The sequence below is a fragment of the Eurosta solidaginis genome, chromosome 3 (assembly GCF_040869045.1).
Source record: "Eurosta solidaginis isolate ZX-2024a chromosome 3, ASM4086904v1, whole genome shotgun sequence".
Lineage (NCBI taxonomy): Eukaryota > Metazoa > Arthropoda > Insecta > Diptera > Tephritidae > Eurosta > Eurosta solidaginis.
In genome coordinates this window covers 89742100-89770081 of record NC_090321.1, presented here as the reverse complement: position 1 = coordinate 89770081, position 27982 = coordinate 89742100, and the positions used below count along the sequence as shown (strand labels likewise).

The following is a 27982-nucleotide window of genomic DNA, read 5'->3' as shown; positions in this document are numbered from 1 at the left end:
TTTATAATTCATTATGCAAGTAACTTAAGCAAAAATTTTAAACTTTAAATTTGAAAGTTCTAGTGTTTGAGAAAAATTTCAAGATACTCAAGAAAATTTCGCTTTTTGTTTATTTCGGATGAAAAATAAGTTTCTTTGATTTCGTTGCAAAAATATAAGCGTGCAAAAATAAATTTTTTTTTTATAAAGTATTTCCGAAATTGTTCTTAAACACGTTTTACTATTTTCGGAGGTGTACAAAATAAATTTTTTTCTACTTATGCCATGGCGCAAAATTAATCTCAAAAATACTGGAAAATATAAAAAATAGCCGTGCCATTTTGACTAACAATAACTGTTGCACACAAAAGTGGAGCGATGTAAAGAAAAATGTATAGAATTTTAAGCTTATAAAAATTTGAATTTTAAACAGCAGCTCTTGAGAATTATTCATAAATGCAGTTAAAAAAAAAAAAATTAAGTGAAAACGAAAAAAATCCACTCCACTTAAATTTGCACTGAAAAAAAATAAATACAACCAATTTAACTTTTTGCGCATTTACTACATTGCTATTTTCTTTTTAAACTACATATGCTTCTGTATGCAATACGTACTATATTTTTTTAATATTTATCGCACAATTTGTATATTTCGGCATTTGCCTGCTAATTGGCATGATTTACAAATTATTTTATTTTCCATTAAAAACGGAAATGGCTGCACCATATATGTACATACATACTTGTGTATATACATACGTAGTTACTTAATATTTTTAGAAAGTTTGATACATTTTGTTCTTTAAAGATCGTGCTTCTTCTGTAATATTTTTGTTTTTTTTTGTTTCTTATTGATTTTAGATATTTTGTTTTAATGTTCAGCTTTTGGTTTTGCCGGTGCACAGGTCCAGCCGATGTTTTTAATTCGTCGTATCTTAGTTTTAAATTCATTATAATAATTTGTCTAAATATATATGTATATATACTATATAGATATATATTTTTATATAAGTATATAATAGTAATAATATATATATTTTTGTCATTATCAATATCAATATACATATATATGTATTTAGAGTTATGTATAATATTTATATTTATTTAGTTATATAATTGAAATCAATAAATAAAATACACCTGCGCATAAAAAAAATAACAAAAATGATTTGCAAATATTTTTTTTCGTTTCCTCCCATCTGATTTGAAAAGCAAAAAATATTGAATTGTTTAGCGCCTTACTATATAAACCCCTTTAGAAACCATTTCCGATAAAAAAAAAAACGAAATGTGTGTTTTATTTAACACTTAGCGCTTGTACAACACAGAAATTATTTTGCCAATGTGCTGACCGGGTAGTTGGTCGATAAGTATGTGGAACTCAGTTAAACGGCAAGCAGTGTGCAATTAATAGGAGCACTTTTACACATTAGTATTGGTGGTTTTCCTGCTGTCGGCTTTATGTGTCGCTTATTTTCTTTTTTCGGTGAATGCAGCTTTTCTCTTTATTAATTTCACGTTTCTTTGTCTGCGTTGTCGTTGAGCAAAAAGAATATGTATATGCTCTATCTTTTTGCTTCACCAATTTTTTTCCCACCTTCTTAGTTTTCAAGCCCGGAAACGCATGACAATTTTTCGCTCGTGATCGCATATCTTTTCTTTCTTGTTTTCGATACTTTTGCATCGCAACTATTTGGTCCCATCGCTAGTCACTAGGTGTGTTCGCCCGAAAACGCTCCCAAGTGGACCGTAACCGTAGACCATAACAGCAGACCGTAACACGTGAGAGTACTTTCCAAAGTACTTTCACGGTTGTACTCCATGGAGCACCCACAGAGGATCATATGCCAAAGTACTAAAGAGGAATTGTGTCAGAAAGAATTATCGGAGTGAATTTAATTTAAAATGAAATTAAATAAAGAGGGGCAATACAATTTTCATATTTTATACTACGAATATTCTTATGTTATTTAGCATTTGCGTGAATAAAGAAACTAATATTTCTCTATACTATAGTATGTATACATAAAACCAGTGCGCGGTTGCATTTTATCAGAGTTGCCATAGTAAAATTTTATTATCAGTTATTTGTATGCAATATTTTACTTTTGGCAACTCTGTTCGATCGCCATCGTGTCGTGATCACGGTCGTTAAAAACGAGCAAAGATCGGATGATGGTGGTCCGCAAACGCATAGCAAAGGAGTATTCTTAGAGTACTCCAACATGAAGAAAATGGAACACGTAATCCAACAATTTTTGCAGGGTATAACGAATTTACTGCAATTCCCCTTAAGCGGGAGTCATTGGTGCCGTATGTCGTATCCCTAACGTAATCAGCTCTTTATCGTTACGATGGTAAACCAAAAACCAATTGCCCTACAAGACAGGTACCCGTTACCTAATCGATTACTTAATCGTTACCAATAACTTGGTCACCAATTATCGTCTTACCGACTTTTACATTGCTGTCGTGAAAAAAGTAACGCATGCGCTCTCTCAAAATAGTGTACGTGTGACCCGCTTTCACGCTCTTACCTATTGTGTTTTCGACATTCCTTCTCGCTCGATGTTATTTACATTTTTAAGTTACTTCATTAGGTGTTTTCGTTATCGCTAACCAAAACATATGCAACAACAACAACACGGGTAACTGGCCTATCGGTTACCCGTACCGGTTACCTTCTGTATATTCGCTTTTTATATGAATGAAACGCGTCCCTTTTGTTTAAATAATATTAGTTATGAATAAATTATGTATACAATGGTTTTTACAAATAATTTCTTTAATTTTCTAGTAAACCTAACATATGTGCATATTTATATGTACAAACTACATATGTAAAGACATAAACTCATTCGTAGTCGTGCCCTTTCTGAAACCATTTTGAGTTTCGAAGCTCACACTGATGGTGCTAGATTTTTCCTGCGCGGGTGGTGTTGTTAGTATCAGTTTGCATAGATATGAGTGTTGTAGATATAATACCGGAATATATGCAGCCCCATTTCGTGCTATCAAAGTCGATTTGCAGGTGATGTTGAGCCTTTGAACTTGACCCTTTCCCACAATATGCGTGGTAGGGCCTTATATGTGATACTAAAAAGGCCGAGGGACAGTTGTCGCAGTTTTCTTGTAGTTTGAGCAAATGTACGTTCTTCTTACAGCCACAGCTGGAATATTGATATGCCCACATCGTCAAATCGAATTACCTAGAATGAAAAAGAAACGAATATCAGTAAGGATAGATAATAAGTTTTTAATATAACCGGAAGTGCTTAATAAATACAAGATACTCAAGGGGATTTCAGATAACCAGGATCAGGACCTGTAAAGTAAATTCAAGTGAACCTCTACCATGCCAAGGCATCTTCCGGTAGCGGGGGTACCCGAAGATTATAACAAGGGATAATTGATAGATGTTAGGGTAATAGATAGTAAATTAGGCGTGCTACAAAAACAAAAACGAGTAAATGCAGATGACTGTTTAATCCATTATGCGAAGTTCTTTGAATGGATGTGCAAATTGAAACGGCAAAGTACTGCTAAAACTGCTTTCACCGAGTAACCCAGGAACGAATTGATATGACTACGTCTATTCTTCTTTAGCAGCAGTGCCGAGCACCAATTCCCTTTTGGACAGGAAAGTAAACGTTTGGTTGTCTGCAAGTTTATCATATGCCAGTACAGAACATACTCGTTTGCTGGATCTGAGCAGTACAGCGAAGGTATCCTCCTGAATGGGCATGTGTACCCTGCTGCCTTGCCTGGCCGCTCACCCAACAACACCAAGCACGACGGAATTTGCATTGCGACACCCAAAGTGCACTCACGCTTCTCATGGCTCCAGCGGGTTAGTGGGCTTAGAGTATACCCGTGGTAGCTATGCCTGTCGTAAGAGGCGACTAAAATACCAAATTGATTCAAGGGGTTTTGTAGCGCAATCCTTTCAATGGGTTGCCAGCGCAATATATAGCCTCTCCAACCCAATTGTCAACGTCACCTACCCGTGGCGAATCCTGTTTCTTTAACAGCCGAGGCTCTGGCGACCTCATGTTCCTTATGGATCTAAATTTGAAGGCGCTTAGTTAGCTGACATCGCTTACTTAAGCGGTAGATTCTAAAGTAAAAACCAAAACACAAAATATAGGTTAGGTTGAAGTGGCCGGTTCATGAGAATCTCACATAGACTGAATGAGTCCGTAGTGTTGCCAGAAGTTTGTTTTAACGACCAAGCTGAAAACCCTATCAAGAACCAGGACCTATGTTATAAAAAAACTCTGTCCTCTTGACAAATTTCCTAGGACTTAAGCCACTTGCTGCTTCTAGATCTCACAGCTTTATCACTCATAATAGCTGGAGCCTTAGCCTGACAAGCGCAGGGCACCATATTTCTCAGGGGGCCCGGTATTTCTCGGGGGGCCCGCGATTTAGAGGTACTAAGACATTTTTTTTAATTCAGGAGAGTCTTTAGTTTTTAACATTTTAAGCCGAATTTCAAAAGCAACGAATATTGATAATGATTTTTTACCTGGTCCCTCGAACAGTGAGGAGACAATAAAAACATCAAACAAAAATATATGTTTACATGAATCCGAAATCGTAAAGTTTTCGTGGTAACACTGATGTAGGTTCATCTTCAAAAAGCCTTCCAACAATACCACCAACTCTGTATCAAAGTCTAGATTATTTAAACGACTTCGATATCGGTACCGTGAATAATGAGTTTTTGCGATCTGAAGAAGTCAACGAAATAATTCGTCGAGGTCATCAAAAGTGCCCTGTTATTTTTCCACGTGATTGTCATGACGAGCCATTTCCTACCTCGTTGTTAAACAGAATCTTGCCAAATGGAGAGAAAGTGGAGCGTCACTGATTGGTTGTTGTTGTTGTTGTTGTAGCGATACGGTTGCTCCCCGAAGGTTTAGGGAGTGATCGATGTGATGGTCCTTTGCCGTTTACAGATCCGGTACGCTCCGGTAACACAGCATCATTAATGAGCTGGCCCGACCATCTCGGGAACGATTTATATGGCCACATTAAACCTTCAGGCCAATCCGGTATTTTAGTCGCCTCTTACGACAGGCATACCTACCGCGGGTATATTCTAACCCCCTGACCCGCTGGGTCCACTGATTGGTGTGGAGTGCCAGTAGCAATGCTTTTATTGCCTACCATTTCGTCTGTTAAGCACCAATACTTTAAATCGACATAAAATTTGTTGTCCTGGCGAATATTCGAAATTCCAGGTATGGAAGAAGCTATACGCTAAACTGCCATCACACGAAAAAACTGAAGATCACATCAAATGTTATATTCAATGGCGATCTTTACAAAACCTAATTCGAAAGGAGGCTACAATTGATACACTTATCAATGAACAGCTAATCACTGAAACTCAAGTGGAAAGACATTTTATATAGAATTTTGGACACTATTTTTTTTTTCAAAAAGCGAAAGGATGGACATTTTTTGGGCGTCTAAGATCTCATAAGCCATTATGATCCGATACGTAGAGATCATTTGGAGAAAGTTAGGATTTCACAATAGCAGCACAAACGTTTACAAGTTCACTATCTCTCCCCAGACATTCAGAACGAGTTTATAGAAATTTGTGCAAAGCATGTGAGGGAAACTATATTAGATCAAGGCAAGAAAGCTAAGTATTTTGCTATTATCGTTGATGCTATGCTTGATGCTAGTCACGTTGGATACGTTCATTTTGCGCTCACTCCATTTCAATTCGAAAGCAACAAAATTACAATTCCAGAACAGATTTTGGCTTTCGTGAATTGAAACCAAAAAACTGCTCAGAAAATCGCTGATCTAATTTGCCATACATGATTGAAGATTGTCGTGCACAAGGGTACGATAACGGCGCCAATATGAAAGGAGCTTACAACGGAGCACTACGTCACATTCTCGACAAAAACTCGAATGCTGATTAATCGCCTTGTGCAACCCGCAGCTATGATAGCGTTTTCTTTTCTGGATAAAGTGTTACGCAAGCGCTGTTGTTCTATTCTAAAAACAGGCAACGCCTTTACGGGGTATTTCGTTCTTTTGTGAAAATTCTTGCCTGCTCGCAACGCAAAAGCGTTACACTTTTACCCTGTATAAAATGGCGGTGTGGCAGTGCAACTTTGTGAAACTCTCAATTCGCTCTTAAGTTCCACATATACTCTGTTAATATGAGTGAATTTGGTGAGTTGAAATGTTCTTTGTATGCACTATAAATGTTGACCATTTTCTGGGGTAGGAGTAACTCTATTGTTGTTGTTGTTGTAGCGATAAGGTTGCTCCCCGAAGGCTTTGAGGAGTATTATCGATGTGGTGGTCCTTTGCCGGATACAGATCCGGTACGCTCCGGTACAACAGCACCATTAAGGTGCTAGCCCGACCATCTCGGGAACGATTTATGTGACCACATTAAACCTTCAGGCCATCCCCTCCCTCCCCATCCCAAGTTCCATGAGGAGCTTGGGGTCGCCAGAGCCGAGTCTGTTAGTGAAACAGGATTCGCCGCGGATAGGTGAGGTTGACAATTAGGTTTGGGGAAGCTATATATTGCGCTGGCAACCTGCAGGGTTGCGCTACACAGCCCCTGGAATCTGATATTTTAGTCCCCTCTTACGCATACGACAGGCATACCTACCGCGGGTATATTCTGACCCCGTAACCCGATGAGGTAGAGTATTACCATTTACTTAGGCAACAATTTATTTCAGAAAAGAAAACGCTATCAATTTATGTGGTGTTGATGCTGCAGAATGTTGTACGGCTGCAATTATTTTCTTCGGCAGCACTCCACAACGATGTGACATCCTCAAAAAAAATGTACCTAGCTCTCTTCATAGTCTTTCAGCCAAAAGCCAAATTTGACTGCGCAAGCATACGGCGATGTTACCGGCATTCTCAAGTACATAAACGGCTACCTCCCTGATCTATCCAGTTTTTTCGCCTCGCGAAACCTGGCATTATCACCGACTAAATCTTCCGCGACCTTATTTACAACATGGACGTCCCAAATGTCGTCCATTTTGAACATCCACGTCGATGGCACTACGCTACCGACTGTCCTACACCCCAAAATCTTGGGTGTGACGTTTGATCAGGATCTACATTTTGGTGAGCACGCAGCCGCAATTGTTCCGAGAATTCAGAGCCGTAACAAAATCCTCTAATCCCTCGCTGGCAGTACTTGGGGAAAAGATAAAGAAACGCTCATGACTACATACAAAGCAATTAGCCAGCCGATTACGTGCTACGCGTCACCCATATGGTCGCCAAGCCTAAAAATCACCCACTGGAAGAAACTACAGGCCTGCCAAAATACTGCCCTCAGAATCGCCACGGGCTGTCTTATGTCCCCAGAACACCATCTGCATAATGAGACGAGAATACTCCCCATCAGGGAGAGAAATGAGATGCTGACCAAACAGTTCCTGTTGAATACCCAGAAACCTGGGCATCCCAACAGACATCTGATTGATGTACCAGCACCGCCTAGGGGCTTAAGGAGTCATCTCCGTAAGCATTTTGAGGAAATACGGCACCTGAGAACCCAGCCGTATGAAGCGAAAAACACAAGCAGGTCCTTGGTGAACTCCATAAACAGGCGTCGGACCTTTATGCCGGGAATTGCCCGGTGAATCCAGTACTTAACGAAAATTATCCAAAACTTGCGGAAGAGGAACGCATACTCCCCAGGGGAACGCGTGTCACTCTTGCTCAACTTCGTTCTGGATACTGTAACAGGTTAAACTCTTACCTATCCAGAATCAACCCCGACATACAAAATGTATGCCCCGCTTGCAATGTGTCCCCACATGACACCAACCATCTCTTCAATTGTAATGTGGAACCAACGCCTCTAACACCCCTTTCCTTATGGTCCACCCTTGTTGAAACGGCAAGTTTCCTTGGACTCCCGTTAGAGGATATTGAAGACAATTTGTGATCGGTCGCGGCTATTAGGTGGGGCGAGCATTGCTACAACAACAGCAACAGGTCCGACATCTAGATGCCTTATTAGCTGATTTGAAGTTGATCAGGAACCAATGGGAAACAATTTTAAACGAAGGCAAAACAGTTGCTATTCAATTGAACATCTCGCCAAAGTTTCCGGACATTCGAAAGAGAAAACCCAAAAGGCGTTCTGAAGATAATTTAAATGAGATGATTACGGATGATTCAGAGTCTGATTTCAAAAACAATACATTCATGGTGATCGTTGATTCGGTAATCACTGGCATTACTGAACGATTTGCAGCCAAGAGAAATTTGAACGAAGTTTTCCTTTTTGTGGCAATTTAAGACATGGATGAAACTACGGTTCGGGCGAGCGCAGCAAAATTTGTCGAAAAATACAAGTCGGATATTTCTCAAAGCTTAGAATGTGAAATATAGACGTGGTCATGGTGGTGGTGTTGCTATATATGTTAAAAGTAGTTTATCCTGTAAACTTTGCTGCAGTGCTAGGCCAAGTGATTCTGTCGAATATATGTTCGTAGACGTGTTCTCTGTAAATAATGAAAGGCTTTTTATCGGCTGTGCATACAGACTTAATCGTGGAGTTGACTTCTCTGGCTTTATTGAATTTCTCGAGCCTCTACTTATAAGCTATGATAATATAATCATCGCTGGGGATTTCAACTCCAACCTTCTCGTCGACTCAACTCTAAAGCTAAGTATGGAGCCTCTTGGACTTTTTCCCACCAATTTAACTTCACCTACACACTTTACTGACTCAAATTCTTCTTTGCTGGATTTATTTTTTGTGAATGATCCCCTGAAATTGCACCACTACGATCAATTGTCGGCATCTTGCTTTTCAAAACACGATCTGATATTTCTTAGTTACAACTTTCAAACGTCACACATCCAATGTTCCTTTACGTATCGTGATTTTAGAAGCAGATTACAGTTCCCTTAATGCTGCGATGGAGTCGGTCGAATGGAGCTTGAATCATACGCTGACATCGGTCGATGATCAGGCATCATTCCTACAGAACCATATTATTAGGCTTTTCGACAACCATGTGCCAGTGAAACTCAAGGCTGCTACACACAATAACACCCCTTGGTTTAGTGCAAATCTAAAACACTTAATTCACCAGCGTAACCTTGCTTACTCACGATGGAAAAGATACAAAACCCTGGAGGCTCACAACTGCTTCAAAGCAGCTAGGATCGCTGCAAACAAAGCCATTAGGTCAGCTAAGCAGAAATTTTATAATAACAAGTTTAGTGCTGCTTTGAGTTCGAAGGAAACCTGGAAGTCGATTAAACATATTGGTATCGAAAAATCCAAATGCGATATTTCTGTCCTCCCTGATGTAGACATTAACGAGATAAATATAAATTTTGTAAATCTGCCAATCTCAACTGACAATATATGTGCTGACAATTATTGTATTCGCGCTAATGTTGATTTTGGTCCTCTTGAGTTTGCTAGTGTCGATGATTGTGATGTCGTTCAAGCCATTCTTTCAGTAAAGTCTAATGCTATGGGGTTCGATGGTATATGTCCGAAATTTTTAAAAATAATTCTTCCTAAAATCCTTCCTCACTTAACCTACTTGGTTAACTCTGTGCTGACGTCCTGTGTATTTCCCAAATGTTGGAAAGTTGCTAAGGTAATCCCAATCCCCAAGCAAAACAAGGAGTATAGACCTATAGCTATTCTGCCTTTCCTTTCCAAGGTCGTCGAACGAATTTCGCACTGCCAGATAAATACTTATGTGCAGGATAATAACCTTCTCACAGATTCCCAGTCTGGATTCAGGTCAAATCGTATTTATTAAATTTTATTATTTATTGTAACCTTTTCTTAGCCATAGTCATTAGCTTTAAGTTTCAAGTTTAAATTGTTCCTATTTTATGCCTTTTACCGACTAGCACTATAAATTAATGTTTGCCAAATTGTTGTGCTGGGATGAATTGCCTAATAAATACAAATACAAATACAAAATAGTTCACTTGAAACACATTTACGAAGCAAATTTTGATAAAGGTCTGTCACCATTGGAATTGCTAAATGCCGTCTATTTTCAAAATATGTATACAATTTTCCCCCAACTTTTGTATTGGTTTACGTACCTTTTGCACTTTACCTGTCACTGTATCTAGGGCAGAACGTTCCTTCAGCGTCCTTTAAAGAATGGACGTGGTCATCTAAAGAGCGAGTTTTAGGACTTGCCACGCTTTGTGTTGCATCCGTTTTGGCAAGACAGCTAAATTTTGATATTATTATAAAAAATTTTGCAGCGAAAAAAGCAAGTAAAGCCACTCTTTGATATCCGAACATTCTATATTGAATAATTAAAATTTATAATCATCATTAAATTTATCAGAAATGTATGAAAATGTTACCAAATAACTAGAAAAGATTATTTGAAATAATATGTGGCTGTTAAAAGAGAATTTTATTTCTACGTTACAATAAAATAAAACAAATAGTAAATATTCTGTGTTAATTTTATTGTCAGCTCTTAGCCAAAAATCATTTAGTTGATGTGGCAAAAATTTTTTTTGATGTAATCCATCAATAATGATTTATGAATGAAACGTCATTTGTATTTGTATTTGTATTTATTAGGCAATTCATCCCAGCACAACAATTCGACAAAAATTATTTTACAGTGCTAGTCGGTAAAAGGCATAAAATAGGAACAATCTAATCTTGAAACTTAAAGCTAATGACTATGGCTAAGAAAAGGTTACAACAAATAATATATTTAATAAATAGTAAATAGATAAATAAAGGAATGATAGAGTACATTTGCTTAGAAGGAATCAGTATTTTAATTGTCTAGGTTATTATAGAAACTTGTTAATTCTTTATTGAAGAGCAGAGCATTGCTTATAAGCCTAAGTCTAGAAGGGAGCGAGTTCCAAAGACGTATGGAATTAATGAAGAACTGGCAATCAGATATTAGCATACGATGTCTGAAGTGGGTAAGGAGAACAGATCTAGACGACTGGAGAAAATTTAGCCTCCGATACAGATAGTCAGGTTCCTTTATATATATTAATTTATGTAGCGTAGTGAGCGTTTTAAGTTTAATAAGGTTATCGAAAGAAATGTTTAGCAACCTGTAAGCATGTTGAGAGACGTGGTCAAGTCTTTTCAACCCATAGACGTATCTAGCAATGTTGTTATACACAACATTAAGTTTCCTATTACATACATAGTCACAATTGGAGTAAACCTCACAACCATAAAGGAGCGTAGGTATTAAGTACGCTTTTGCTATTAGTAGACGAATATGTAACGGAGTAAAATATTGTGTAAGCCAGAGTGTACGAAGCATCCCATACACTTTTCCCACTGTGCGGAAGATGTGATCTTTCCATGTCAGGGTTTTGTTAAAAACTATACCTAGATTTTTTGCCGTGTCAACGTATTCTATAATAGTGTTGTCTAAAATTAAATTTTCCATTCCACTTTTATCTAGTGACCTTCTATGAATGACTATACATTTCGACTTCTTAGGGTTAAGACATAAGCCGTTCATAGAAGCCCACGTACCAATTTGACACAAATCGTAATTTAAGTTATTAATACATGAACTGGTACGATCACTAGGACAGCACATATACAATTGTACGTCGTCAGCGTAAATGTGAATATTACAATACTTGAGAACACCAGGCAAATCGTTTATATACAAAACAAATAACAGGGGACCAATGATTGAGCCTTGTGGGACTCCTCTTAAAACACTGACAAAGTCAGACTTTCTGCTACCAACACTTACTGCCTGAGTTCGGTCGGCCAAATACGATCTGATTAGGGCTGTTGCACAGTTGGAGAAATTAAATAGGTTGTCCAGCTTCTTGCAGAGAACGGTGTGGTCGACCGAGTCAAACGCTTTTGAATGGTCGAGAAGAGTCAGGAAAGCAGTAAAATTTTTGTCAACTTGTTCTCGAATATCCTCTATCACCGATAGGAGCGCCGTTTTACAGCTACGATTTGACCTGAATCCAGACTGGGAATCTGTGAGAAGGTTATTATTCTGCACATAAGTATTTATCTGGCAGTGCAAAATTCGTTCGACGACCTTGGAAAGGAAAGGCAGAATAGCTATAGGCCTATACTCCTTGTTTTGCTTGGGGATTGGGATTACCTTAGCAACTTTCCAACATTTGGGAAATACACAGGACGTCAGCACAGAGTTAACCAAGTAGGTTAAGTGAGGAAGGATTTTAGGAAGAATTATTTTTAAAAATTTCGGACATATACCATCGAACCCCATAGCATTAGACTTTACTGAAAGAATGGCTTGAACGACATCACAATCATCGACACTAGCAAACTCAAGAGGACCAAAATCAACATTAGCGCGAATACAATATGTATCAGCACATATATTGTCAGTTGAGATTGGCAGATTTACAAAATTTATATTTATCTCATTAATGTCTACATCAGGGAGGACAGAAATATCACATTTGGATTTTCCGATACCAATATGTTTAATCGACTTCCAGGTTTCCTTCGAACTCAAAGCAGCACTAAACTTGTTATTATAAAATCTCTGCTTAGCTGACCTAATGGCTTTGTTTGCAGCGATCCTAGCCGTTTTGAAGCAGTTGTGAGCCTCCAGGGTTTTGTATCTTTTCCATCGTGAGTAAGCCAAGGTTACGCTGGTGAATTAAGTGTTTTAGATTGGCACTAAACCAAGGGGTATTATTGTGTGTAGCAGCTTTGAGTTTCACTGGCACATAGTTGTCGAAAAGCCTAATAATATGGTTCTGTAGGAATGATGCCTGATCATCGACCGATGTCAGTGTACGAATCAAGCTCCACTCAACCGACTCCACCGCTGCATTAAGGAAACTGTAATCTATGCTTCTAAAATCACGATATGTAAAGGAACATTGTATGTGTGACGTTTGAAAGTTGTAACTAAGAAATATCAGATCGTGTTTTGAAAAGCAAGATGCCGACAATTGATCGTAGTGGAGCAATTTCAGGGGATCATTCACAAAAAATAAATCCAGCAAAGAAGAATTTGAGTCAGTAAAGTGTGTAGGTGAAGTTAAATTGGTGGGAAAAAGTCCAAGAGACTCCATACTTAGCTTTAGAGTTGAGTCGACGAGAAGGTTGGAGTTGAAATCCCCAGCGATGATTATATTATCATAGCTTATAAGTAGAGGCTCGAGAAATTCAATAAAGCCAGAGAAGTCAACTCCACGATTAGGTCTGTATGCACAGCCGATAAGAAGCCTTTCATTATTTACAGAGAACACGTCTACGAACACATATTCGACAAAATCACTTGGACTAGCACTGCAGCAAAGTTTACAGGATAAACTACTTTTAACATATATAGCAACACCACCACCATGACCATGTCTATCAGCCCTGAAAAGTTGATATCCATTTACTTGCACCAAATCATTTTTGTGACATGAAGAAAACCAGGTTTCGGAAATACATATAACATCTATATCAGAACCCTCAGATATGAATCTCAATTCATCCAGCTTTTTATATAGGCTTTGCGCATTAAGATGGATGACTTTGAGCCCTTTAGTACGTTTGTTGAATACGCGCAACAGTGTATGTAAGCAGTCTTTGGAACTAGACAACCTATAGTCTAGGACCATCACTATATATGGGATATAAAGACAACATAAGTGATTGTTTACAAGTATGATAGGGAGATATAAAGACAGAAACGAAGAGACTCAAGAACTTAAGTAATATACCATACATAGAAATTAATTTATTGATCATTATTCGTTGGCGCAGCATCAACTCGAAAGGAACACGCGCTTTCTTCGCCGGTATTCTCAAGAGGCTCTAGAAAATCCAAGCTATGTATTGCTTCAGGGCTGGCGTTGGCTGTTCGTCTGATATGTACCAGACCCTTCTTAGAAAAAACCGCCACTACCTTCCTTTTCTTCTTTAGACGGATCGCTGCCTTGAAGATCGCATAATTTTGCCTAGACAGCGAAGCATTTACATAAATCGGAGCATTTGAATTTATGCCCACATGAACTAATTGCAGACCCTTGATGTTTGGATTGTTTTGGCGCCTAAAGGTGCCTATACTTTTTAGCAATTTGTTTCTGTCTGTCGGCGACTGAAATTTGATTATTACGGCCGGATCTGTCACGCTGTTGTCTATTTTCCGTAGCCGAAAAATGCTCATTATAGGTATTGGTTGCAATCTAAGAGTGGAACAGAGGTGATGAAAGACACTTGCTAAGTTTTCTCCTTCCTTAAAGGGAATTCCGTGTACACGGACTTCACTTGCGGCAATATGGCTCTCTTGCTTTGACGCATTGTTTTTGAGTTTTTTTACTTCCTCTTCGAGATAACCAACGCGCTCGAACACACTCTCCAGCTGAGTAACTCTTGCATTAAGCTCACTGACCTCTTTCTTCAGCACCACAAATTTGTCTTCTAGTTTTTTGCATACGAATTCGATGAGCCTTTTTTCCGAGTCCAAAATTTGCTTAGCAATCAGATCGTTGAACTTAGCAAATCACTGATCCATGCTTTGCATTAAACTAGGAGAGAAGCCGCTGATCCGTTGCACCTTTTTGGCGCTATCAACCTCGTTATTAAGGTCGTCACCACGACGTTTACCATTGACTTGATCCATGGTGTTCGAAAAAAACGGGCCAAAAAATATTGCTCCAAGAAACTGGGTGGCAGCTCTAACGCAGCTTAGATTATTATGACGCAGGCTTCAAAGTTTAGCATAGACGCAAACCACAAAATAAAGCTTGAAGCACAAACAAACTTCAGTGACTACAAAACTTTTGGCGGGAAGATACACAGTTGATGGTGTCAAAGAAAAACAAGTTTGACAACAACAAAGCAGGAGCACCAATCGCAATATACTGCCAAGTTAGTAAAGTTGAATTGGAGATCACCTGGACAGAGGATCTTACTTTCCACAGACAAATGTCACGTTTATTAATGTTTAGACACAGGTTGTAAGAATTAAGACTCACAATAAACAATGAATTTGAAAATTTAAAGAGGAGCACAAATTACTTTAGCTTTCACACACCAGGGTTGCCAATTAATCACGTTTATCGAATGTATTAATGGATTTTTTATAGGGGCCCGTACATTTTTTTTAGTCCCGGGCCCGGATTTTCTCTCTACAGCCCTGGTTCGAAGACGCCAGAGGGGATTGAAGCCAGAGTCTCCGGACCCAGAGCCAAAATATCAGTACCTCTAAAAGCACATACGAGCAGCTTTCAAGCGGAAGTATTCGCCATATGTTGGTGCGCTAAGCTGAACCTTCAGCGCTGATACTCCAATGAAACAATTGCCATACTCAGTCAGACAGTCAGGCCCCACTAAAGGCAATTGTGGCGTTCGAAATAAAGTCAGTCCTTGGGTACACAACGTAGTACTGTTGCACTGGGTCCCAGGCCACAGGGGAGTAGAGGGTAATGAGAAGGCGGACTCTAGTGTTTAGTTTGTTGCGTCCCTCCCACAAATTATCATCCTCCCAGCAGATCCATGCAGCGGGTCTGCGCAATACTCTCCTCCTCCGGGAAGGTATCGTACCCAATCCGTGTCATTCTCCTGACCCCGGTCATTAGAAATGGTTTTGCTGCGTTTGCCGGAAAAGAATCTTTTTAGGACGGTCATACTCTTGTCAGTGTGTCACGTGCAAGGGATGGTTGCATCGGACAGGTTGCTCTGGCCTTGATCCCAAAACCCGACTTTACAAATCTTTTGTGGCTTCTTGTTGTTCACGCCCTCATTACATTATGAGAAAATACGGCACCTGAGAACACAGCCGTATGAAGCTGAAAAACACAAGCAGGTCCTGAGTGAACTCCACAAACAGGCGTCCGACCTCAATGCAAGGAATTGCCCGGTGAATCCTGTAATCAAAGAAAAAAACTAGCAGAGTAGGAACGCACTCTCCCTAATGCAACGGGAGTCACTCTAGCCCAACTTCGATCTGGATACTGTAACAGGTTAAACTCTTACCTATCCAGAATCAACCCCGACATACAAAACATATGTCCTGCTTATAATGTGTCCTCACATGACACCAACCATCTCTTTAGCTGTATTGTGGAATCAACGCCTCTAACACTCCTCTCATTATGGTCCACCCCTGTTCAAACTTTCTGTTTCTTTGGACTACCGTTAGAGGACATTGATGACAATTTGTGATCTGTCGCACCTATTGGATGGGGCGAAGCACTGCTACAACGAAAGAAGCAGGCGGACAACCCGAAAAGAGAGGCAGGAACTGCATGACCCATCGATCCCGAGCCGTTCCTGTCAGTTGGCTCACAGGGGCATTTATTAGGAGAAGGGGAGGGGGGGGGGGAGAGAAGAACACTGGAGCAATACGCCAGGTTTGAGACAATCTAAGTTACTGTTAGGAAGTTATAGCACAAGTCGCTACAGGGCAATAATAGACCTATCGAAAGATAACCGAAGAATCCCAAGAGCTATTCTTACAGGGCATTATAGACTGAGCAGCCGTATGCAGAAAGTGGGCATACTATCGAATAACACATGCCGATTTTGTGATCGATCAGCAGACGGCGGACCATATCCTCCAAGAATACGAAGCAATCTCAAAACTTAGGGCTAAGTTTATGGGCTCACCATGGCCAGTGCATTCCCACATTTAATCCCTCAAGCCAAGAACTCTGCTAGGGTTCATCAAAGAAGTCGGCTACGATGAGGTGCTGTGAAGGAGATGTGCAAGTCACTGTGCAATCCTCAATAAATTATCTATCTACGTTCCGGTAACAAGCACCATTGAGGTACTAACCCGACCATCTCCGGACCTATTGATATGACTACATTGAACCTTCTAGGGATTGAATATTAATAATGACCACAATGCGAAAGTCTGCTAAAATTTACCATTCTCCATGGAATGCTACATATATAACTTCCCACGTTTTGAATCAGTAATGCAAAGAGCAAAATTTACTAAAATTTTAACTGGTTGTGGGTAAGGTGTTGATGTCCTCCTTTAACGCAATGTAATGGCAACGGCGACGCAGGGAAAATAATAAAAATCCTATAAATCTACTGATCATAATTAATTAATCCCTTCCTTTCTATGCAGTTGTATGCATACATACATATGGGGTTTGTTCTCCAAACGCTATTTAAAGAAATCAATTGGTATTACACATGAACTTCGAACTCTTTGGTATTTGCCTTCTTCAGTTGATTATCAACAAAAGCATGACAAATTATCACTAACAAATTCATATATGTTGTTTATATATTTAATATGGTAGGCAATTTACTTACCCTTTCTGGTGCGATGATCCTGGACAATCGGGCCTGACTAGACGAGATTTATTTTGCTTTAACATAGCGTGCTTAACGCGAACCATATCATGTTAGGGCACAATTTCGATTATGCAACCAATCAAAGAAATGTCGTGCTTGTAATACTGCTATGATAGCAGCAGCAGCTCCCGGTGGCGGCACATAAACAACAGTTGCATGCATTTTTGCTTCGGCTACCTATTCAATTTTAATTCACATTACATTATCTACTATTGCAATTTTTAATCAATACAAATCAATATAAATTACCGAAGCAAATACTGGCAAACCAAGATGCGTAGTTCCACCCTTTTTTGGGAAAATACATCCAACCAATTTTGTACCGTATTCCAAAGCATGTTGGTTGTGGAAAGTACCTTGTTTACCGGTAAATCCTTGGCAAATGACACGTGAATCTGCATTTAATTGTGGGTTTCTTGTTGTTTTGGCATATCCTGAGCTGAATCGCACCCCGGCAGAGATGATATATATTAGAATAATATAACATTTTTTTTATTATTTAAAAATACACATACATACGTATGAATGAAAAGCAGAGAGTAAAAAATGTTGCTTTGGTTGTAGCGATAAGCACACTCCTCGGGAGCGATTTAGTATGACCACCTCAAACCTTCTAGGCCATACCGTCGATTCTATACAACTTGCAGGTTCTAAAAACGGATCTCGACACGCGTCTTTTGATACCACCGTTGTTTAGGTTGTGCACTGTCTTGAAAATATTACCTTTTTTGGTTTTGGAAATCGAATCTTCCAATTCCAATTGGTGGCAAGAGGACTTGGCTGCCTCTAGTTAATGCGCCAGGTTAATTTATAAGTGCCTAAACAGCTAACACACGTCACACCTAAAAGCCCGTAGCACAAGCACTTTTTTAGTTTAACTACCACAATTATAGTTTTTCATCGTTTTAAAATTTTCCCGGAATAATTAATAAATTGTCGTATTAAGATGACGCTGTCATGTCATCAGTGGCTGTCATTTCGATGACAGCAAGAAACGTCGATGTGTTAGTGGAGAGCGAAAAAAGCTTTGAATGTGTGGGTGAACTAGTTACCTCCGTCTTGTAGGGTGGTTGGATACGATACGGTTACGACCTTAGCGGCACCAATAATCGATTGCATTGATTCGCAAAGGGGTTGGTCGAATCAGCTGTTATAAGGTTACCGATTAAGCACCAATGTCTCCAGCTTTATTTGTAATCTTCTGCTAACGGTCGAATCACTAAACTAAAACTCCACTATTCAATAATGCAAAATGGCCTTTATTAAAGTTCTTCACAATAACACTACTAATGCTCGCCAGATAGCGTCTTAAATCAAACTGATTGTCGCGCCTCCACTGTCTCTGCTTTTATACCAGGGCTATTCATTTCATAGCACAATTGTGCCCTCTCAATTCACACGCATATGATTTGCTCTATCGTCGTTAAATGAGTTAAGGCTCCATTACTGATACTTAGCATAGACTTGACTTGACTGGAGAACTGTCACTTACAGTTCTGTTAAATGAACATTGCATGTTACTGATTACTCAAAACTTAGCAACACTTAACTTGACTTAGAAGTCTGTTGAATTTTGATTTTCTATGTAAAGCTGGAGACATTGGTGCTTTATCGGTAACCGTATCGGTAACCTTTTAACAGCTGATTCGACCAACCTTATGAGAATCAATGCAATCGATTATTGGTGCCGCTAAAGTCGTAACCGTATCGTAGCCAACCAATTGGGTTTTGATTTACCGTCGTAACGATAAACAGCTGATTACGTTAGGGATACGGATACAGCGATACGACATACGGCAACAATGACTCCAGCTTAAGTTCTACGTGACGTTTATATTTTGAGATGCCATTTGTTTGTTTCCATTTCATTTTGACTTTTTGTCATACAAATTGACATTTATTGATTATGATGCCAGATTGTATGCGCTAAGTGGAGCATAATCGTGGCTAAGTTGCCAAGTTTACGCCAAGTCAAGTCAAGTCTATGCTAAGTATCAGTAATGGAGCCTTTAATCGTCGCTTGGCACTTGGCGCAGCAACATCGGTGATGGGTATCGGCTGATCGGTATCAAAATATTGTTACGAATATTAGCAAAACTAAGGGGTGCTGCTATCTCTAAGCCGATGCTAAGCAGTGACGTGAATGCACATCAATAATTCAATCATTATGTATCTACATAAACGAAACAATAACTGCGTCTACATATATGTACCATGTACATATACGAGCAGCGGAGAGTCAATGCACCAACACATGCATATATCTGCGATACTCCTATAAGTATGCAATGAGAAAAACTATACAATTGTGCAATTGTAAATACAGCTGAGAAGTTTGAGAGCTACTGGACTAGTAGATTCTGGAAGCGCCTAGAAGATGTATAAAATTGTGCAATTGTAGTTACAGCTGAGAAGTTTGAGAGCTGCTGGACTAGTAGATTCTAGAAGCGCCTAGAAGATGCGAAGGTTGAAATCAAAGAGTATAAAAGGCAGCAATTGTAGAGGACCTGGAATTCAGTTTGAATTGATTTGTCAAGCAGTTTCAACTAAGACGCTATCTAGCGAGCAAGAACAGTATTATTTTGAATGGTAGAGTTTCACTTGAGCTATCAATCAGTTTGGCTATTAAGCAAGCTATTCGTTGCACAGTTTGAGTGTTATTGTGAATTACTTTAATAAAGGCTATTTTGCTTTATTACAAATTGGAGTTATTTATTCAACAGTTTAGTGATTCCAACTTAGCAGAAGATTGCAAATAAGAGGATTTGCAAGTAAATTCGTTACAATTGGTGTCAGAAGAGAATTGTTGAATAAATTCCAGAGGACTACAAGGACATGGCAAAGTTCAGTGAATTGAAGATCCAGCAACTGAAGAAGGAGTTGGAGAGCCGTGGATTGAATACAACCGGCAATAAGATCGAACTTCAAGCACGGCTACGAGAGGTAATGGAGTTGGAAGGAATTGATGTGGACGAGTATGTCTTTTATCCCGATGTGGAAGAGACAGCGACTAAATTGGAAGAGAAGATAGAGACTCCGAATCCATTGGCGAGTGTAGACACTAAAGCCCCCATTACTGATACTTAGCACAGACTTGACTTGCCTTGGCGTAAACTTGGCAACTTAGCCACGATTATACTGCACTTGGCACATACAATCAGGCATCATAATCAGCGTTGAAATTTATTTTTAAATAAATGTCAATTTGTATGACAAAATGTCAAAATGAAATGGAAACAAACAAATGGCATCTCAAAATGTAAACGTCACTTAGAACTTACATAGAAAATTCAACAGACTTCTAAGTCAAGTTAAGTGTTGCCAAGTTTTCAGTAATCAGTAACATGCAATGTTCATTTAACAGAACTGTAAGTGACAGTTCCGAAGTCAAGTCAAGTCTATGCTAAGTATCAGTAATGGAGCCTTAACGCGATACTAGCAGTGCTGAAGCAAATGTCGTCACAAATATCAACCGATATGTCAACACAGCTCGAAGCGCAGGAGACACGTATAACATCGAAGATTGAAGCACAAGAAACGCGTATTTCAGAAATGTCGACACAGATTACATCTAAGATGGAAGCACAAGAGGAGCGCTTATCATAGCAGGTGGCACAAATGTCTTCGCAGTTAGAAGCACAGAATACAAAAATTGTACAGCTCGAGGACAAAATGGATGCCGAGATAGAAGCTTTGAGAGGTTGTATACAGGAGTTGCAAATAAATCGCCCAACTCTTTCAGAAAGCAATCCGAAGGTAAATACACCATCCTTAGACGGTTCTGTTCCTTTCCAGGTCTTTAAGCTACAGTTTGAGAAGACCGCAGCAGTGAACAACTGGAATGTGGAAGATAAAGTTGCGGCACTCTTCGTAGCATTGAAAGGACCAGCTGCCGAAATCTTACAGACTATTCCAGAATACGAACGGAACAGTTATGACGCATTGATGGTTGCTGTAGAACGGCGATACGGAAGCGAACACAGGAAACAGATATTTCAAATTACAGTTTGAGAAGACCGCAGCAGTGAACAACTGGAATGTGGAAGATAAAGTTGCGGCACTCTTCGTAGCATTGAAAGGACCAGCTGCCGAAATCTTACAGACTATTCCAGAGTACGAACGGAACAGTTATGACGCATTGATTGCTGCTGTAGAATGGCACAGGAAACAGATATTTCAAATAGAATTGCAAAACCGTTACCAAAAAGCTAATGAGACTTTGCAAGAGTTTGCTTCGGATGTTGAAAGGTTGACACATTTGGCAAATGCGGACGCACCCGTGGAGTACACCGAGAGGGTAAAAATCCAGAGTTTTATAAATGGCATACGGGACGTAGAAACGAAGCGAGCGACATATGCAAACCCAAAACCCACATTCGCAGAAACGGTATCCTATGCACTGACTCAAGAAACAGCGTCGCTATTGAGTAAACCAGCATACAAAACTCATCGTGTGGAAGTGGAAAGACCAGATTGGGTAGACACAATTTTGGAAGCACTGAAGGGATCACAACAGAATAATGCCGGAGCTATTAAATGTTTCAAGTGCGGCAACCCAGGTCACATTGCACGTCATTGCGAACTTGGTCCTAATAGTTCCAACAATGTGAGTGGCCGTAAACGCAAAGCTGGCGGAAATTAGCAAGAGCGTGTCGGATGTAAAGAACGAAAACTTGCCCCGGCTATTGAATGTCCTGTGATATCTGTGTCGCAAATTGGAAGGAAATCAAGCAGTCTTACCGTCAGAGGGAATGTGGATGGCAAGGAACGTGTACTGACTGTAGATACGGGCGCATTTCATTCCTTAATCCGACCTGACTTGGTCAACAGGAGAGCAAACCGTTACCTGGAGCAAAGTTGCGTACGGTCACTGGCGAGTATAACCAAGTCCAGGGAGAAGTGGTATGTGAAGTCTTGATTGGAAAAGTTCTACACAAATTCGTTGTGGCAAAGATCGTTGAAGAAGTCATATTGGGAGTGGACTTCTTGGTTGACCATGACATCAAGATCGATATGCAGAGAAGGGTGATGCGTTATGAGAACCAGGATATACCACTTAACTTCAAGTTGGAGAAAGGGTTCAGTAGTAATCGAGTAATGGTGGAGAAGACTCGACAAAGGCCACGAAAGTCAAAAGAAAAGGTTGATGGATCGAAAGGGCCAAATAAAGCGAAATTAAAAGTATCTGCCCCGTACAAAGTTGAGAAGATGATCCGTGATACTATCTACCGCATACAAACCACTGGGAAACCACGGAGTAGAAGAGTGGTACATCTGGAGATGCTAGCGGCGTTTAGATCGGGAGATTTGTCTGATCGGGACGATCAGACTTAGGTGGAGGGCAGTGTTACGAATATTAGCAAAACTAATGGGTGCTGCTATCTCTAAGCCGATGCTAAGCAGTGACGTGAATGCACATCAATAATTCAATCATTATGTATCTACATAAACGAAACAATAACTGCGTCTACATATATGTACCATGTACGTATACGAGCAGCGGAGAGTCAATGTATCAACACATGCATATATCATTATGTATCTACATAAACGAAACAATAACTGCGTCTACATATATGTACCATGTACGTATACGAGCAGCGGAGAGTCAATGTATCAACACATGCATATATCTGCGATACTCCTATAAGTATGCAATGAGAAAAACTATAAAATTGTGCAATTGTAGTTACAGCTGAGAAGTTTGAGAGCTACTGGACTAGTAGATTCCGGAAGCGCCAAGAAAATGTATAAAATTGTGCAATTGTAGTTACAGCTGAGAAGTTTGAGAGCTGCTGGACTAGTAGATTCTAGAAGCGCCTAGAAGATGCGAAGGTTAAAATCAAAGAGTATAAAAGGCGGCAATTGTAGAGGCACTGGAATTCAGTTTGATTTGATTTGTCAAGCAGTTTCGACTAAGACGCTATCTAGCGAGCAAGAGCAGTATTATTTTGAATAGTAGCGTTTCATTTGAGCTATCAATCAGTTTGGTTATTAAGCAAGCTATTCGTTGCACAGTTTGAGTGTTATTGTGAAGTACTTTAATAAAGGCCATTTTGCATTATTACAAATTGTAGTTATTTATTCAACAGTTTAGTGATTCGAACTTAGCAGAGGATTGCAAATAAGAGGATTTGCAAGTAAATTCGTTACAATATGTATGAAAAATTATGCGCGATACATATGTTTGTTGCTAGCTCGTTGCTTGCTAGTAGCGACTAAATGAAAAATTAATTCCCCCCCCCCACACGATCATCGCTACGATTGCGCTCTCACTAATACAGGTGCACTTTCAGTTTTGAATAGCCCTGTTTTATACTGTGCGATTTCTCGTTTGCATACTTCCCTCTTCCAGAATTTACTTAGATACCTACTGCTATATAATTATAACCACAGATGCACGTGTATATCTTCTCATATGAGCGTGTATTTGTGAGTGACACTTCCAAAATTATAATCATTGTAAACTTTACCAAGTAGCGCAACTAACAGCTGATCGCTCAAAATTTGCACACACACACAAACATCACTAATGGCCATATTACGGAAATCTTAGGGAAATTGAAGTTAAATTTTTAAACAGACATAAAATGTTATAATTTTGGAATATATAGCATCTAGGACACCTTAATTGCAGTAATTGAAAAAAAATGTTTGCTTATACTCAAGTATTTAATTATTTTTTCTAAATTTATCTTTAATATTGATGCAATGATTGATCCAATGCAACTCTAGTCTTCCTACTGTTCTTCATTCCACTCCATTCGAGTGCCTATTTTCACGGCCTGCGAGTGCCTTCCACTCTATTCGCAACATAACCTCGAATTAAGCTGCCAAACTATATAGTAAACAATGATTATAATTGCATACTCTTGGGAGCATCTCAGATAAGGTAACTGCATGTGTTTGTGCGTCTCTTCTCCGCTGCGTGTACGTACATATGTGTAGACATAATGATTGATCTATTGATGTGCATACAAGTCACTGCTTAGCATCGGCTTAGAGATGATAGTATCCATTAGTGTTGCTAATATTCGTCACAATACATTCTTTTAACGCATTTTAATGAATCTGAGTAGATTGCACGGTAATAATTTGCAACGGGGGTCGACTGCTAATACGCGGCCAAAAATATCGAGAAAGGTGTCAAACGACGCGTATTGACCTCCACTACAATCTGAAAGAATTATTGAAGGAGAAAGAAATATTTTTGTAATTCTATACAACAGCATGACACTCTTAATACACGTCTAAAAATAACAAGAGGGATATAAAAATACGTGTTTTGGATCCAGGTTCGCGAATCCGAAAACGGAGGTATCGTTTTAGATATAGGTTTGGTCTTCAAACTCCGGGGTAATTTTTCGGCTTTTCGTTAATATCTTTTGAACGACCCAAAATTTTGTTTCCGTCTTCGGATTATAGTTGCCGAGGTCAATACGCGTCGTTTGACACCTCTCCCGATACTTTCGGAGGCGTATTAGCAGCCGACCCCTATTGTAAATTAATACTAATTGAACGTATTTTTATGGGGAACGGCAGATCGAGCGACACTGGCGCCAACGACATTTCAATAAATTTATAGGAGAGAAAATACGCAAGCAAGTATTGTTCTAGTACAGTGATGTCTAAAAAAAAGCTTATCGAATTTTTATATGTGAAAGTCTGAAATCCCTTCATATGTACAAACATACAAACATCATGCGTGATTGTGGCGATGTTACTGGCACCATTGTAAATCTTACAACGTAAAAAAGCCTAAAGCCATGTACGAAGTTTCAGGTCACTGGATTATTGGGAAGTTCCTTAAAACTCGAAAGCGAAATTTCAAAGAATTTTCACGATTCTTGGACCACCTAGCAAAGTTTTTTCCCTCTTGTTGACACATTAACATCGTGTTTCGATATATGCTCCAAGTTTCAAGAATCTAGCTTTCCGGTTATGGTTGAAAATTGGCGGAAAGACATCAAACGAAACTAATATAAAGCTAGTAAATATACCGTTGAAGCTCAGCAAAGCCCGGACAAATCAAGCATTTGTTATTGGTATTGTGAATTTAAACACGGTCGTCGAAATGAGGCAGTTACTCCAGAAAATATACAAAAGGTTTTTTTTTTTGTATAAACTTAAAAGTTTTGAAAATAGTTCGAAATGATCTTAAGTCTAAATTGAGTTAAATTGTTGACATTGTGATGATATCAAAAGAACGTGTGCGTCATAATTTACGCGAATGCTTTGGAGAAAGCTGAAAAATTGTATGAATTGAAGTTCAAAATGCTGTCCAATCCACCGTATTCTTCAGATCTGACCCCCAGCGACTGTTATCTATTCAAAAAACGAGTTTCGTGGATAAGATGAAGAAGTGATTGCCGAAACTAAAGCATATTTTGAGGGCTTTGACACATCGTACTACAAAAAAGGTATTGAAACGTCAGAGGGTCGTTGGACTGATTGTATCACCCTCAAAGGAAGCTACATTTATGAATAAAATTTGCCAAAAAAAAAATGATGTTTTCTTATTTAGTCCAAGACTTGGTGGTAGAAGTGGCTAAAAAGTTGGCAGATCTACCAATAAAGTGGCAAAGTCCGTGCACTGCACTGACCCATGCTGCACCATTAACCAATCAACCAACATGAATAGTTGTACTATTAAGGCACATAGTGGTAGTTAGGTATATACTGAAGAAATCTCATTAAAACCATGCATCTGTTTATTTAATTATTTAAATAAGTTTTAACAAAAAAATATACATCAGTGATATTTAAACAATAAACGCTATAAATGTAATTGATACCCATTCTGATTTGTGTAGGAATGTAATAAATAAACATGAAAATTGTCTAAATAGATAAGACACTCCATTGTTTTAATATACAATTTTATTTCTATTTCTGACATTAAAACACTTAAAGCTATTACATAGAGTCGAATATTAGAAACCTTTCTCCTAAGCGACGATCTGGATATATAGGGTAAACGCACTACTATCCCACCAGTGTTAGTGTGCGGACACTATGCCCTTCTTTTGTCATTAAAATAATAATCACCTATTATTGATATATTTAGTAAGTATGCTCAACAATTTCAGTTATATCGAATTCATAGCTTGAGAGATACGCGACATTTTATTGGCTGTGGTCGAAGATGCAGTTCTCATGCCTATTTAGCTAAAAAGAAAAAAAATAGTGGGAGCGCTGTATAATAGTAAAAAAATAAAGAAGTATTTTTAACACGCTATATTAGCTTCACTTGTATATATGCTTGTTTGTAACTCTCTAGGCTAGGCGTACAAAGGAGAGTTTGTTATGGATTCGCATTTTCGATGGAAGCAGTAAGGAAGGCGGTCGGCATGATGTGGTGGTGCACAGTGGCTAGTCATTGTCGGCAGGGGCGGGTCCTTGCCAACCTTACGGTTCCTGCGCCATAATCAGAAAAAAATTCCTATCATGCCTATCAAAACTAGCTGTCAATTTCAAAAAAACCGACAGAAGCGCAGAGACCGACTCAAAACGCTTATAAATTCAAAATAAAACAACATCCGGCCGAACCGGATGTCACGAACAGACCGTTAAACATTCAAAATTTAAATTCAAAAAAAATCCAAGCAAAGAAAAAAAAATTACCGAACCGGAAATGACCGGTTACCACAAGTTCAAAATCAAAATAAAAAAAAACGCTGAAAAATAAAAATACAAATAAAAGGCCGAATATATCTTGGGGGCGCCGCAGGTGGTGTTGCGACGCCCGGTGCTTATCCCACCCTCAAAAACCATGGCCACCGACGAACCTATTTTTCGGTGGCCCCTTACCTGGTAACCCTACGTGCCTTCTAAATGAGCCAGAACACCAGCATTCCCATTTTAATTACAAAGTTTATTCAAATTTCATTATTATTAACGTATGTATGCTACAAAAAAATATTTTACGGTAGTACAGGTTTCTTAACCAGGGCTACCGCCTAGGCTCCAAAGCCAAAACAAGGCTGCTTATAGCATCGTCCCAAGACAACTTCAGAACAAAAAAAAAAAAAAAATGTTGAACTACGAGCAGCTATTTACGCTATGAAAATGTATTTAATTGCGTGTAGCATATAAAGGGAGAGAAAAAAAATGATCCAACAGTTTCCCACTTTATTGGGCCGAAATGGAAAACGAAATCTATTATGAATATTTAAGTCTGGCTAAGTTTGTCCTGTTGGGGGTTCCTTTCTTTTCTCTTACTTTTGCTCGTAATATTTCAAGCTATACCTATATTTAGCTCACAGAGTATATTAACTTTGATTGGATAACGGTTGGTTGTACAGGTATAAAGGAATGGAGATAGATATATACTTCCATATATCAAAATCATCAGTATCGAAAAAAAATTTGATTGAGCCATGTCCGTCCGTCCGTCTGTCCGTTAACACGATAACTTGAGTAAATTTTGAGGTATCTTGATGAAATTTGGTATGTAGATTCCTGCGCACTCATCTCAGATCGCTATTTAAAATGAACGATATCGGACTATAACCACGCCCACTTTTTCGATATCGAAAATTTCAAAAAACCGAAAAAATGCGACAATTCATTGCCAAAGGCGGTTAAAGCAATGAAACTTGGTAGATGGGTTGACGTTATGACGCAGAATATAAAATTAGTAAGATTTTGGACAATGGGCGTGGCACCGCCCACTTTTACAAGAAGGTAATT

At 39.0% G+C, this 27982-nt stretch overlaps 2 protein-coding genes across 11 annotated transcripts in view; both read right to left on the bottom strand.

Annotated features, from left to right (window-relative positions):
- The window catches only part of LOC137244139 (protein transport protein Sec24C-like), a 625388-nt gene that overhangs the window by 325292 nt on the left and 272114 nt on the right, over nucleotides 1-27982 (bottom strand). For 5 of the 10 annotated variants that reach the window (XM_067772717.1, XM_067772718.1, XM_067772715.1 and 2 more), the window contains exons 1-3: nucleotides 17810-18919; nucleotides 17540-17729; nucleotides 17249-17467 (exon numbers count right to left, since the gene is read on the bottom strand). The gene's annotated coding sequence lies outside the window, so the exon portion shown is untranslated. Of the gene's footprint in view, nucleotides 1-17248; nucleotides 17468-17539; nucleotides 17730-17805; nucleotides 18926-27982 lie in introns of those variants that run through there. The other 5 variants (XM_067772724.1, XM_067772726.1, XM_067772720.1 and 2 more) reach the window with 4 other exon arrangements.
- Nucleotides 26218-27982, bottom strand: part of LOC137244134 (sterol O-acyltransferase 1) — a 66313-nt gene continuing 64548 nt past the window's right edge. The window contains exon 4 of the mRNA XM_067772707.1: nucleotides 26218-26458. Within this exon, the coding sequence (XP_067628808.1) occupies nucleotides 26451-26458 (8 nt within the window). The 3' untranslated portion in view covers nucleotides 26218-26450. The remainder of the gene's footprint in view (nucleotides 26459-27982) is intronic.